At 42.5% G+C, this 12982-nt stretch overlaps 1 protein-coding gene across 1 annotated transcript in view; it reads right to left on the bottom strand.

Moving 5' to 3' along the window:
• The window catches only part of LOC112240403 (dynein axonemal heavy chain 6-like), a gene marked incomplete at its 3' end in the record, with an annotated part of 61541 nt that overhangs the window by 25633 nt on the left and 22926 nt on the right, over nucleotides 1–12982 (bottom strand). Inside the window, 4 exon segments of the mRNA XM_042317337.1 lie at nucleotides 1664–1807; nucleotides 8709–8822; nucleotides 11750–11878; nucleotides 12571–12822. Coding sequence (XP_042173271.1) covers nucleotides 1664–1807; nucleotides 8709–8822; nucleotides 11750–11878; nucleotides 12571–12822 — 639 coding nt within the window.

Below are 12982 nucleotides of genomic sequence, written 5' to 3'. Positions count from 1 at the left end.
CAAAACATTAGCAACACCTTCCTAATATTGAGTTGCACCCCCTTCTGACCTCAGAACAGCCACAATTCGTCAGGACATGGACTCTACAAGGTGTAGAAAGATTTCCACAGGGATGCTGGCCTAAGTTGACTCCAATGCTTCCCACAGTTGTGTCAAGTTGGCTGGATGTCCTTTGGGTGGTGGACCATTTTTGATACACACAGGAAACCCCAGCAGCGCTGCAATTCTTGACACACTCAAACTGGTGCACCTGGCACCTACTACCATACCCCATTCACACACTTAAAACTGTTGTCTTCACCCTCTGAATGACACACACACACAATCCATGTCTCAATTGTCTCAAGGCTTAAACATCCTTCTTTAACCCGTCTCCTCCCCTTCATCTACACTGATTGAAGTGGATTTAACAAGTGACATCAATAAGGGATCATAGTTTTCACCTGGATCCACCTGGTCAGTCTGTCATGGAAAGAGCAGGTGTTCCTAATATTTTGTCCACTCATGCATTACCAGTACATTACAGACCGTAACAAAAAACAACCTTCTGTCACACATCTGTCACATCAACTGGAGAGAATCATCCTACACAACACACATCAACTGGAGAGAATCATCCTACACAACACACATCAACTGGAGAGAATCATCCTACACAACACACATCAACTGGAGAGAATCATCCTACACAACACACATCAACTGGAGAGAATCATCCTACACAACACACATCAACTGGAGAGAATCATCCTACACAACACACATCAACTGGAGAGAATCATCCTACACAACACACATCAACTGGAGAGAATCATCCTACACAACACACATCTGTCACATCAACTGGAGAGAATCATCCTACACAACACACATCAACTGGAGAGAATCATCCTACACAACACACATCAACTGGAGAGAATCATCCTACACAACACACATCTGTCACATCAACTGGAGAGAATCATCCTACACAACACACATCAACTGGAGAGAATCATCCTACACAACACACATCTGTCACATCAACTGGAGAGAATCATCCTACACAACACACATCAACTGGAGAGAATCATCCTACACAACACACATCTGTCACATCAACTGGAGAGAATCATCCTACACAACACACATCATATCGACATCAACTGGAGAGAATCATCCTACACAACACACATCATACCGACATCAACTGGAGAGAATCATCCTACACAACACACATCATATCGACATCAACTGGAGAGAATCATCCTACACAACACACATCACATCGACATCAACTGGAGACAATCATCCTACACAACACACATCATACCGACATCAACTGGAGAGAATCATCCTACACAACACACATCATACGACATCAACTGGAGAGAATCATCCTACACAACACACATCATACCGACATCAACTGGAGAGAATCATCCTACACAACACACATCATACCGACATCAACTGGAGAGAATCATCCTACACAACACACATCATACCGACATCAACTGGAGACAATCATCCTACACAACACACATCATACCGACATCAACTGGAGACAATCATCCTACACAACACACATCATACCGACATCAACTGGAGAGAATCATCCTACACAACACACATCATACCGACATCAACTGGAGAGAATCATCCTACACAACACACATCATACCTTCTCCCTCATGCCCTCAACATGCTCTTTGAGTCGTGGAACCACACTGTTGGGTGGCAGGCCTTTCTCCAGCTGGTTCACACACTTGGCATATTTATTGACCTGGGCACTCAGAGTCTCTGGGTCCAACTCCTCAAACTTACACTGGGAGGGAGAGAGAGAAGGACAGGTGGGGTATACTACTGTTATTACATACACTGAGAGGACAGGTGGAGTATACTACTGTTATTACATACACTGAGAAGACAGGTGGAGTATACTACTGTTATTACATACACTGAGAGGACGGTGGAGTATACTACTGTTATTACATACACTGAGAAGAGAGGTGGAGTATACTACTGTTATTACATACACTGAGAGGACAGGTGGAGTATACTACTGTTATTACATACACTGAGAAGACAGGTGGAGTATACTACTGTTATTACATACACTGAGAGGACAGGTGGAGTATACTACTGTTATTACATACACTGAGAGGACGGTGGAGTATACTACTGTTATTACATACACTGAGAAGACAGGTGGAGTATACTACTGTTATTACATACACTGAGAGGACAGGTGGAGTATACTACTGTTATTACATACACTGAGAGGACGGTGGAGTATACTACTGTTATTACATACACTGAGAAGACAGGTGGAGTATACTACTGTTATTACATACACTGAGAAGACAGGTGGAGTATACTACTGTTATTACATACACTGAGAAGACAGGTGGAGTATACTACTGTTATTACATACACTGAGAAGAGAGGTGGTGTTACGCACGCCTCTATGAAGAGGGAACGCAACACCCTGCTACAACTAAACTCTCCGTGAAGCGAAAAAGGTATGGACTGTAGGTGCAAGTAAGAATGACAACAGGCAGAATGTGGTACCTTTACACGGTAATATGGGGAAAAGGGGCTGGACGGAACCAAAGCAAAGAAAGTAAATCTCAAAGCCCCCCCCTCTCCTATTTTACCTGCCTACCCACTACTTACCTAATTTAGCACCACCTGGTGCCCTAACCAAAATACAAGGGGTGGTCCGCCCAGGTCTTACCTAGTGTGCCTAGACAGCGATTATGCTACGGGTATATGTATGCCCGCGGGCCTCTTGCCTAAGCACTCCCTAGGTGCCTTCCCCTTCCCCCCTGGGAACAAATGAAACAGAATATTAAACAATTTCAAACAAACTAAGAAACAAAAGGATGTCAAATAAGCTCTATCTGAGCAACAAACTCACAGAACATACCACTTTCCAGCAAAATCAACCTCTATCACAATCAATCTCAGCAATCCCTACCTCCAGCAAAAACTCTACCTCTCAAAAATCTCTAACATCTCTAACAAATCTCTAACAAATCTCTAACAAATCTACCTCCAGCAAAATCCTCTACAAAAAGAAAAAAAAAAACTCCTGAACAGAACACTGGCTTTTATATAGCTTCTGAAGGAATGGGGAATTGGAGACAGCTGTGTCTTGACGAGGGGGGGGGTCAGCTCTCCAATTAGCCCTGGAGTCGACCAATCAGCTGCTTGAGGGATTTCAGGAAGCCATTTCCTGAAATAAACACATGCAAATACACAAACTACAACACATAATCTGGGGAACGTAACACGCCCACCACAAAAATTGCAAACCTAGTTTTGCAATAATAAATACCAACGTATCCCCAGTTAGTAAACCCGTGATAGAGCGTCAGCAACCACATTCGCCGAGCCCTTCACATAAGCTATCTGTACATTATATCTTTGCACAATCAGAGCCCACCGCATAAGGCGGCGGTTCTGGTTGTACATTTGTTAGTAGGAACTGGTTACCTGACCTGGTTTTCGGCAATGGACCTACACAATCAATTATCACTCTTTCAAACGGTTCCCCTACCACAGGAATCGGGCAGAGTGGCGCTCGTGGAGCTGTTTGATTCACTTTCCCAGTGAGTTGACATATGTGACATGTTTTACAAAATTGGACCACGTCAGACTTCAAACCTGGCCAGAAGAAATGACGAAGGACCCGGTTATAGGTCTTTGTGATCCCCAAGTGTCCAGACCACGCCTGGTCATGGGCGAGTGACAGCACCTGCTGTCGGAACGGTGTAGGAACAACCACTTGACACACTTCACTCCAGTCATTAATGGTGTCATGAGATGCCCATTTACGCATCAAAACTCCTGCTTCTATAAAGTAGGCAGTCTCTCTAGTTTTAGCTTCCTCAATGGAAATTACCGAAGCAAAACACTTGCGAAGACTGGTGTCTTCTTTTTGACATTCAATCACCTTCTCAGGGGTGACAGACAAAAGAATGTCATGTAATTGGGGCGCGATTTCGTTTTCCCCTGCCTTAGTTTTTACGGGGGTAAAAACTGTCGGCAATGCAGAAGGAATACTCAGTGCATTGTCTTCTACCTCAACATTCTCAAAAATAGAACTAGCCAAATCCACCACATCTCCTAGCTTGCGAGATTGTGCCCTCGTTAACACACAAGCAGGAAAAACATGTGGAAATGCTTGAACCAATTTCTCATCTGTTGTTCTGATTTCTGGGTTGTCTACTACCTCTAACACAGGAGTGACATTACCACCAGCAATATCATTCCCTAGTAGCAATTTTACTCCTGATACTGGCAGTGTAGACACTACACCAACACGGAAACGTCCTGATACCAAGTCTGACACTAAGTGGACCCAGTGTAATGGTACAGGTACGGTTTTTGTCTCTATCCCCTGTAATATGACATGTGAGCCACAATACGTTTCAGGAGACCAGGGTAAAGCATCAGTAATGATTACTGACTGCGCCGCCCGGTGTCACGTAGGATTTGGATAGGCTTTTGATCAGTTGGTTCTCCTGTTAAGGAAACATAACCGGCAGAGATAAACGGAGCATAGACAGGATCCGGTTTCTCAAATGCTGAGTCAATATCTCGATCCAATGGACGATCCAAAGACTTGACTAAACCCAAACTTTTCATTTTTGGGGACGGTGACTGGGACCGTTTCGGTTTATTTTTCAAAACTGGGCAGTCCGCAATCACGTGACCCTTTTGGTGACAGTAATAACATTCACGGATTTCTTGAAAAGGCTTAGGGTTGTTAGAGGAAAAGCGACCTGAACGAGGAACTGATGACGTAATCGTCCGGCCTTCAAAACATGGAGCACCAAAGACAGTCTTGTGTGTCAAAGCGTACTCATCTGCCAACACTGCTGCTTGGGCCAATGTCACCACTTTCTGTTCATTTAAATGAACTACAAGTCTATCTGGGAGGTTGCTTTTAAAGTCCTCCAACAGCATCATCTCCCGAATATCAGCAAAGGTGTTAGCTTTGCTGGCTGAACACCAACGACTAAACAGAGACTCTTTGTCCCTAGCAAATTCAACAAATGTACGGTGAGACGTTTTTTTGTGGTTCCTGAAGCGCTGCCTATAAGCTTCAGGCACCAACTCATAAGCCCGCAACACGGTAGTTTTAACTGTATCGTAGTGTAAACTGTCTTCCAGGGAGAGAGCAGCTACTACTTCCTGGGTTTTCCCAGACAATTTACATTGTAACAGAAGCGGCCAAACCTCGAGTGGCCAATGCAGCGCAGCGGCCACACGCTCAAACGCAGAGAAATAATAATCAACTTCCGACTCTCGGAATGGAGGGACTAAAGCTATGTTTTTACTCACATCGAAGTGGGCTTGATGATGAGCAGCTTGTGGAGTCGCACTGGAGCCAGCATCTAGCTCCAGTTGTCGGATCCTCACCTCCTTGTCAGCTTCTATTTTCCTAATTTCAAGTTCAAAATTCATCTGTCTCTCTTTATCTTTTTGCGCCATTTCTAACCGAGCCAGCCTCACCTTCAGCCTAGCAGTACCATCTGAACGACCCGAAGCAGAAGATAAAGGATCGAATCGGGGCAATGTAAAAGGGGTACGAGGAACCCCTTCCTCCGCCCTGTCCTCTGACTTGGCATCAGAAAGTCTACCCGTCTGCTCTCCTTGCAGTGAGAGAATCCGTTCTCTCACTAAACCCTCCCTGACTAGCACCAAAAGCTCAGCCTTTAGGGCTTTCTCAGGGAATACAAATCCATAATGGTCAGCTATAGCTTTAAGGTCTACTTTACGAAACCTCACCAAACAATCAATAGAGGGCGCTTCAAAAAACTTGGAGATGGCTGAGGCAGCCATCTTTTCCAATGCAGTCTCCTGAACACACTAACTAAACAAGTCATCCAAACTCACAACCTACCATCACACCTCAATCACTAACCACAGCGAGAGCTCAGAGCAGCAGGGTCCGGTGGGTTTAATGGAAAAATCCCGGATGAGCCCCCATTATGTTACGCACGCCTCTATGAAGAGGGAACGCAACACCCTGCTACAACTAAACTCTCCGTGAAGCGAAAAAGGTATGGACTGTAGGTGCAAGTAAGAATGACAACAGGCAGAATGTGGTACCGTTTACAAGGACTTTATTCCTTTACACGGTAATATGGGGAAAAGGGGCTGGACGGAACCAAAGCAAAGAAAGTAAATCTCAAAGCCCCCCCCCCTCTCCTATTTTACCTGCCTACCCACTACTTACCTAATTTAGCACCACCTGGTGCCCTAACCAAAATACAAGGGGTGGTCCGCCCAGGTCTTACCTAGTGTGCCTAGACAGCGATTATGCTACGGGTATATGTATGCCCGCGGGCCTCTTGCCTAAGCACTCCCTAGGTGCCTTCCCCTTCCCCCCTGGGAACAAATGAAACAGAATATTAAACAATTTCAAACAAACTAAGAAACAAAAGGATGTCAAATAAGCTCTATCTGAGCAACAAACTCACAGAACATACCAAATACATTTGTTTCAAGAACACCAACGGATTATGGTCTGTGAAGACCACTACAGGCAAGGCACTGGAGCCCACATATACCTCAAAGAACTGTAAGGCAAGCAATAAAGCCAGCGTCTCTTGTTCGATTGTAGAGTACCTTGACTGACACGAGTTGAACTTACGGGAGAAGAAACTGACGGGCCGATCTCTCCGTCTTCATCTTCCTGTAAGAGAACCGCACCCACCCCCATAATACTAGCATCTACCTCCAACTTAAAAGGTTTGTCAAAGTTGGGGGCGGCAAGTACTGGGGCACTACAAAGTAGCGCTTTAGCGGACTCAAAAGCGTAGTTACAGTCCTTGGACCACTTGAATGGTACCTTGGGACTAAGCAGAGATGAAAGGGGAGCTACTACCGTCGAGAAATTCTTACAGAATGTACGATAGTACCCTACCATCCCTAGGAATCTGCGCAACTGGCGGCGAGTAGTGGGAGCAGGAAAGGCAACAATTGCTTCCACTTTGCCAGTTACTGGGCGCACTTGACCTCGTCCCACTTGTTTCCCTAAGTAAGTCACTGTAGCCTTCCCAAACTCACACTTGGCCAAATTGAGGGTTAAAGAAGCCTTCTCCAACCGCTGAAACACACTTTTCAAAGTGGAGAGATGATCAGACCAAGTAGACGAATGAATCACCACATCGTCAAGGTACGCAGTACAATTTGGCACATCTTCAAACACAATGTTAACTAGCCGCTGAAAAGTAGCAGGTGCATTACACATGCCAAAGGGCATCACAGTGTATTGTACAAAGTTATCTGGCGTAACAAAAGCCGATATGTCAGAAGCTCGAGAGGTCAGAGGCACCTGCCAATAACCTTTTAACAAATCTAACTTACTAACGTAAGCAGCAGAGCCTATTCTATCAATACAGTCATCTAAGCGAGGTAGAGGAAAAGAATCAGACTTTGTAACTGCATTTACGCGACGATAGTCCGTACATAAGCGGGACGTACCGTCAGGCTTAGGAACAAGAATACATGGAGAACTCCAGGAGCTGTTACTGGGTTTTGCCATGTCATTCTGTAATAAATAAGCTACCTCACTTTTCATTACCTCTCTTTTCTTAGCCATTTCAGGAAGCCATTTCCTGAAATAAACACATGCAAATACACAAACTACAACACATAATCTGGGGAACGTAACAGTGGAGTATACTACTGTTATTACATACACTGAGAAGACAGGTGGAGTATACTACTGTTATTACATACACTGAGAGGACAGGTGGAGTATACTACTGTTATTACATACACTGAGAAGACAGGTGGAGTATACTACTGTTATTACATACACTGAGAAGACAGGTGGAGTATACTACTGTTATTACATACACTGAGAAGAAGACAGGTGGAGAAGACAGGTGGATATACTACTGTTATTACATACACTGAGAAGACAGGTGGAGTATACTACTGTTATTACATACACTGAGAAGTTATTACATACACTGAGAAGACAGGTGGAGTATACTACTGTTATTACATACACTGAGAAGACAGGTGGAGTATACTACTGTTATTACATACACTGAGAAGACAGGTGGAGTATACTACTGTTATTACATACACTGAAGACAGGTGGAGTATACTACTGTTATTACATACACTGAGAAGACAGGTGGAGTATACTACTGTTATTACATACACTGAGAAGACAGGTGGAGTATACTACTGTTATTACATACACTGAGAAGACAGGTGGAGTATACTACTGTTATTACATACACTGAGAAGACAGGTGGAGTATACTACTGTTATTACATACACTGAGAAGACAGGTGGAGTATACTACTGTTATTACATACACTGAGAAGACAGGTGGAGTATACTACTGTTATTACATACACTGAGAAGACAGGTGGAGTATACTACTGTTATTACATACACTGAGAAGACAGGTGGAGTATACTACTGTTATTACATATACTGAGAAGACAGGTGGAGTATACTACTGTTATTACATACACTGAGAAGGAAGACACACAGGCAGTTAGAATATGTTGCTGTAGCCTCATTTTCGGACAAAATCGTATTAACTTTTGCAGTGTGGTCAGAATGCAAAAGGTGAGACTTTGAGACAGCGAAGAATAGAGGAACAATCCCCTTTGTCAGAAGTGTATGGTAGGGAACACAGTGTCCTGTGTGTGATTTCTAACCCCCTGCATGGTTCCATACTGTACCTCCATCCAGCCAGCCTGCAGGGCGTCCCACTCCTCCAGAGAGTCCCACAGCAGCTGTTTCAGTTTCACCTCCGCACTCAGCTCCTCTAACGCCTCGTACTTAGTCACCTCCACCTACATAGGCAAGGGGTTAGAGGTCAGAGAGGGATGACTCATCTCCACTAACGCCTCATACTTAGTCACCTCCACCTACAGAGGTCAGGGGTTAGAGCTCAGAGAGGGGTCACTCATCTCCACTAACGCCTCATACTTAGTCTTCTCCACCTACAGAGGTCAGGGGTTAGAGCTCAGAGAGGGGTCACTCATCTCCACTAACGCCTCATACTTAGTCACCTCCACCTACAGAGGTCAGGGGTTAGAGGTCAGAGAGGGGTCACTCATCTCCACTAATGCCTCATACTTAGTCATCTCCACCTACAGAGGTCAGGGGTTAGAGGTCAGAGAGGGGTCACTGAGCTCTTCTAACGCCTCATACCTAGTCACCTCCACCTACAGAGGTCAGAGGTTAGAGCTCAGAGAGGGGTCACTCATCTCCACTATGCCTCATACTTAGTCATCTCCACCTACAGAGGTCAGGGGTTAGAGGTCAGAGAGGGGTCACTCATCTCCACTAACGCCTCATACTTAGTCACCTCCACCTACAGAGGCAATGGGTTAGAGGTCAGAGAGGGGTCACTCATCTCCACTAACGCCTCGTATTTAGTCACCTCAACCTACAGAGGCAAGGGGTTAGAATTCAGAGAAGGGTGACTACTTGAGGGTAGTGGACAAGACGGGTGCCAAGGCCAGGGAGAAAGGGGTCAATGAGGGATAGAGAATATAGGCATCCTTTGAAAGAGACACCTAATCTGAATTGCCTCAATCAATGCCAAAGGGAAAATACTTAAACGCACAACAGTAAGTTACTCTACATTTAACTATACTGTTTCTCTCAAGGAACAATGGTGAAAAGTGGTGTTTTTACTGTCCTCTAGTGGTCAGAAGACGTACTGTATCCTATTACTCGGCATCTATGTATTGAATCGTATAGTATTGTATTGTAGAATATTGTATAGTATGGTATAGTACAGTATAGTATGGTATTGTATAGCATGGTATTGTATTGTATCGTATTGTATAGTATGGTATTATATCGTATTGTATAGTATGGTATAGTATGGCACTGTAGAATATTGCATTGCATAGCATAGTATGGTATAGTATGGCATGGCATAGCATAGTATTGTAAAGTATTGTATAGTATTGTATTGTATAGTATGGTATTGTATAGTATTATATAGTATGCCATTGTATAGTATTGTATAGTATGGTATAGGGTAGTATGGTGTAGCATAGTATGGTATTGTAGAATATTGTATTGTATAGCATGATATAGTATAGTATGGTATTGTATTGTATAGTATGGTATAGTATGGTATTGTATAGTATTGTAGAATATTGTATTACATAATATAGTATGGTATAGTATGGTATTGTAGAATATTGTATTGTATAGTATGGTATAGTATGGTATAGCATAGTATGGTATAGTATGGTATCGTAGAATATGTTATTGTATAGTATGGTATAGTATTGTATAGTATGGTATAGCATAGTATGGTATAGTATGCTATTGTATAGTATTGTATTGTATACTGTGGTATTGTATGGTATTGTATAGTATGCTATTGTATAGTATCGTATTGTATAGTATGGTATTGTATAGTATTGTATAATATGGTATAGTGCGGTATAGTACGGTATAGTATGGTATAGCATAGTATGGTATTGTATAGTATGGTATAGTACGGTATAGTATGGTATAGTACGGTATAGTATGGTATTGCATAGTATTGTATAGTATTGTAGAATATCGTATTGTATAGTATCGTATAGTATGGTATTGTATAGCCTGGTATTGTAGAATATTGTATAGTATAGTATGGTATAGTATGGTATTGTATAGTATTGTATTGTAGAATACAGTATAGTATGATATCGTATAGTGCGGTATTGTAGAATATTGTATTGTATAGTATAGTATGGTATCGTATAGTATGGTAGTGCATAGTATGGCAGTGTATAGTATGGTGTAGTATGGTATAGTATTGTATAGTATTGTAGAATATTGTATAGTACCATATAGTATGGTATTGTATAGTATAGTATGGTATAGTATGGTATTGTAGAATATTGTATTGTATAGTATGGTATCGTATAGTATGGTATTGCATAGTATGGCAGTGTATAGTATGGTGTAGTATGGTATAGTATTGTATAGTATTGTAGAATATTGTATAGTACCATATAGTATTGTATAGTATAGTATGGTATAGTATGGTAGTGTAGAATATTGTATTGTGTAGTATGGTATAGTATGATATAGTATGGTATTGTATATTATTGTATTGCAGAATATTGTATTGTATAGTATAGTATGGTATAGTATGGTATTGTATAGTATGGTAGTGTAGAATATTGTATTGTATAGTATAGTATTGTACGGTATTGTATTGTATAGTATAGTATTGTATTGTATAGTATGGTATCGTATGGTATAGTATTGTATAGTATAGTATGGTACTGTATAGTATGGTATTGTATAGTATTGTATTGTATGCTATTGCATTGTATAGTATTGTATTGTATAGTATTGTATAGTATGGTATAGTATGGTACTGTATAGTATGGTATTGTATTGTATAGTATGTTATTGTATTGTATTGTATGGTAATGTATAGTATGGTATTGTATAGTATCGTATGGTATTGTATAGTATGGTAGTGTATTGTACTGTATTGTATGGTGTAGTATGGTACTGTAGAATATTGTATAGTATAGTATGGTATAGTATGGCATTGTAGAATATTGTATTGTATAGTATAGTATGGTATTGTATAGTATGGTATTGCATTGTATAGTATGGTACTGTAGAATATTGTATTGTATTGTATTGTATTGTATTGTATATGTATTGTATTGTATAGTATGTATAGTATAGTATAGTATAGTATAGTATAGTATAGTATAGTATTGTATTGTATTGTATAGTATAGTAGAACCTTGAAGTTCTTCTGGAAAGACTTGTACTGGAAGGCCTGGTTCTGCAGCTCGTCTATGGAGACCTGGACCTCGTCCAGCAGCAGACGGACCTTGGGACGCTCAGCGTTGATGTCCATGATCTGATTGTTCTGGGGAGCAGAGATCAACACATACACACAGTTATACATGGATCAGGGACGGGCAACTGTTTTGCTCGCAGCAAAATGTCCCCTAGGGCCCCAAAAAGGCTAGGGCCGGCTCTGCCTGCGTGGGTATGGATGTTTATTTTACCTTTATTTAACTAGGCAAGTCAGTTAAGAACAAATTCTTATTTTCAATGACGGCCTAGGAACAGTGGGATTACTGCCTGTTCAGGGGCAGAACAGATTTGTACCTTGTCAGCTCGGGGGTTTGAACTTGCAACCTTCCGGTTACTAGTCCAACGCTCTAACCACTAGGCTACCCTGTCGCCCCTCCCTGGATGTGGGTATGCAGACCCGCGAGCCACAGCGGCCACTCACTATGAGTTCAGATTTTGAATGACTCCAATCCCCATCAAAGTTGTCCCTCCCTGGTCTGAATCAAACCCATACACATCTCTATTTACCCTACTCTGACAGACGAAATTATCTTTTCAGGTTAGTTGATTTAGAGCACAACGACCTGGGGAAGAGGAACCCAGTTGTAAATGACTGTCATATCCAGAGACTAATGTCTACATTCTTAGCTTTTTCCACAGTTATTTATAAAGCCTGTCTGGGGACAAACACTGACCCTTAGCGTGATGCTGAAGCTAGTGTGATACAATGCATCTGAGCGTTGACCCTTGACCTCTAGTTACCTGAGCCTGCTGTTTGACCCTCTTGACCTCCTTGTTGAGGTCGGTGATGTCCCGTTGGAGGTGGACACAGAACTTGTCCACGTTGGCGTCCTTCTCTCCCACGGCCTTGTCGATGGCGTTGCGTACGCCGGTGACTGAGGGTTTCAGGGTGGCGTAGACGGCAAAGTCCTCAGGAGGGCTGGGCACGGAGTAGGAGTCTATCAGCTTGTACATCTGGCACACGGTCTCTGTCTGCTCGTCCAACCACTCCATCTGACACACAAACACACAGACCATGAAAGGACTGGCAGTGTTTACCCCAGATGTTTTCCTAGGCGGGCCATGCTGGCTGAAAACAGAAATTCGACTAAGAACTTTCCCAGAAACATCCAAGAAAGACGTTCACCTGACAACATGAACCCAACACTACTGA

The sequence above is a fragment of the Oncorhynchus tshawytscha genome, unplaced genomic scaffold (assembly GCF_018296145.1).
Source record: "Oncorhynchus tshawytscha isolate Ot180627B unplaced genomic scaffold, Otsh_v2.0 Un_contig_280_pilon_pilon, whole genome shotgun sequence".
Lineage (NCBI taxonomy): Eukaryota > Metazoa > Chordata > Actinopteri > Salmoniformes > Salmonidae > Oncorhynchus > Oncorhynchus tshawytscha.
This window is presented reverse-complemented; position numbering and strand designations above follow the sequence as displayed.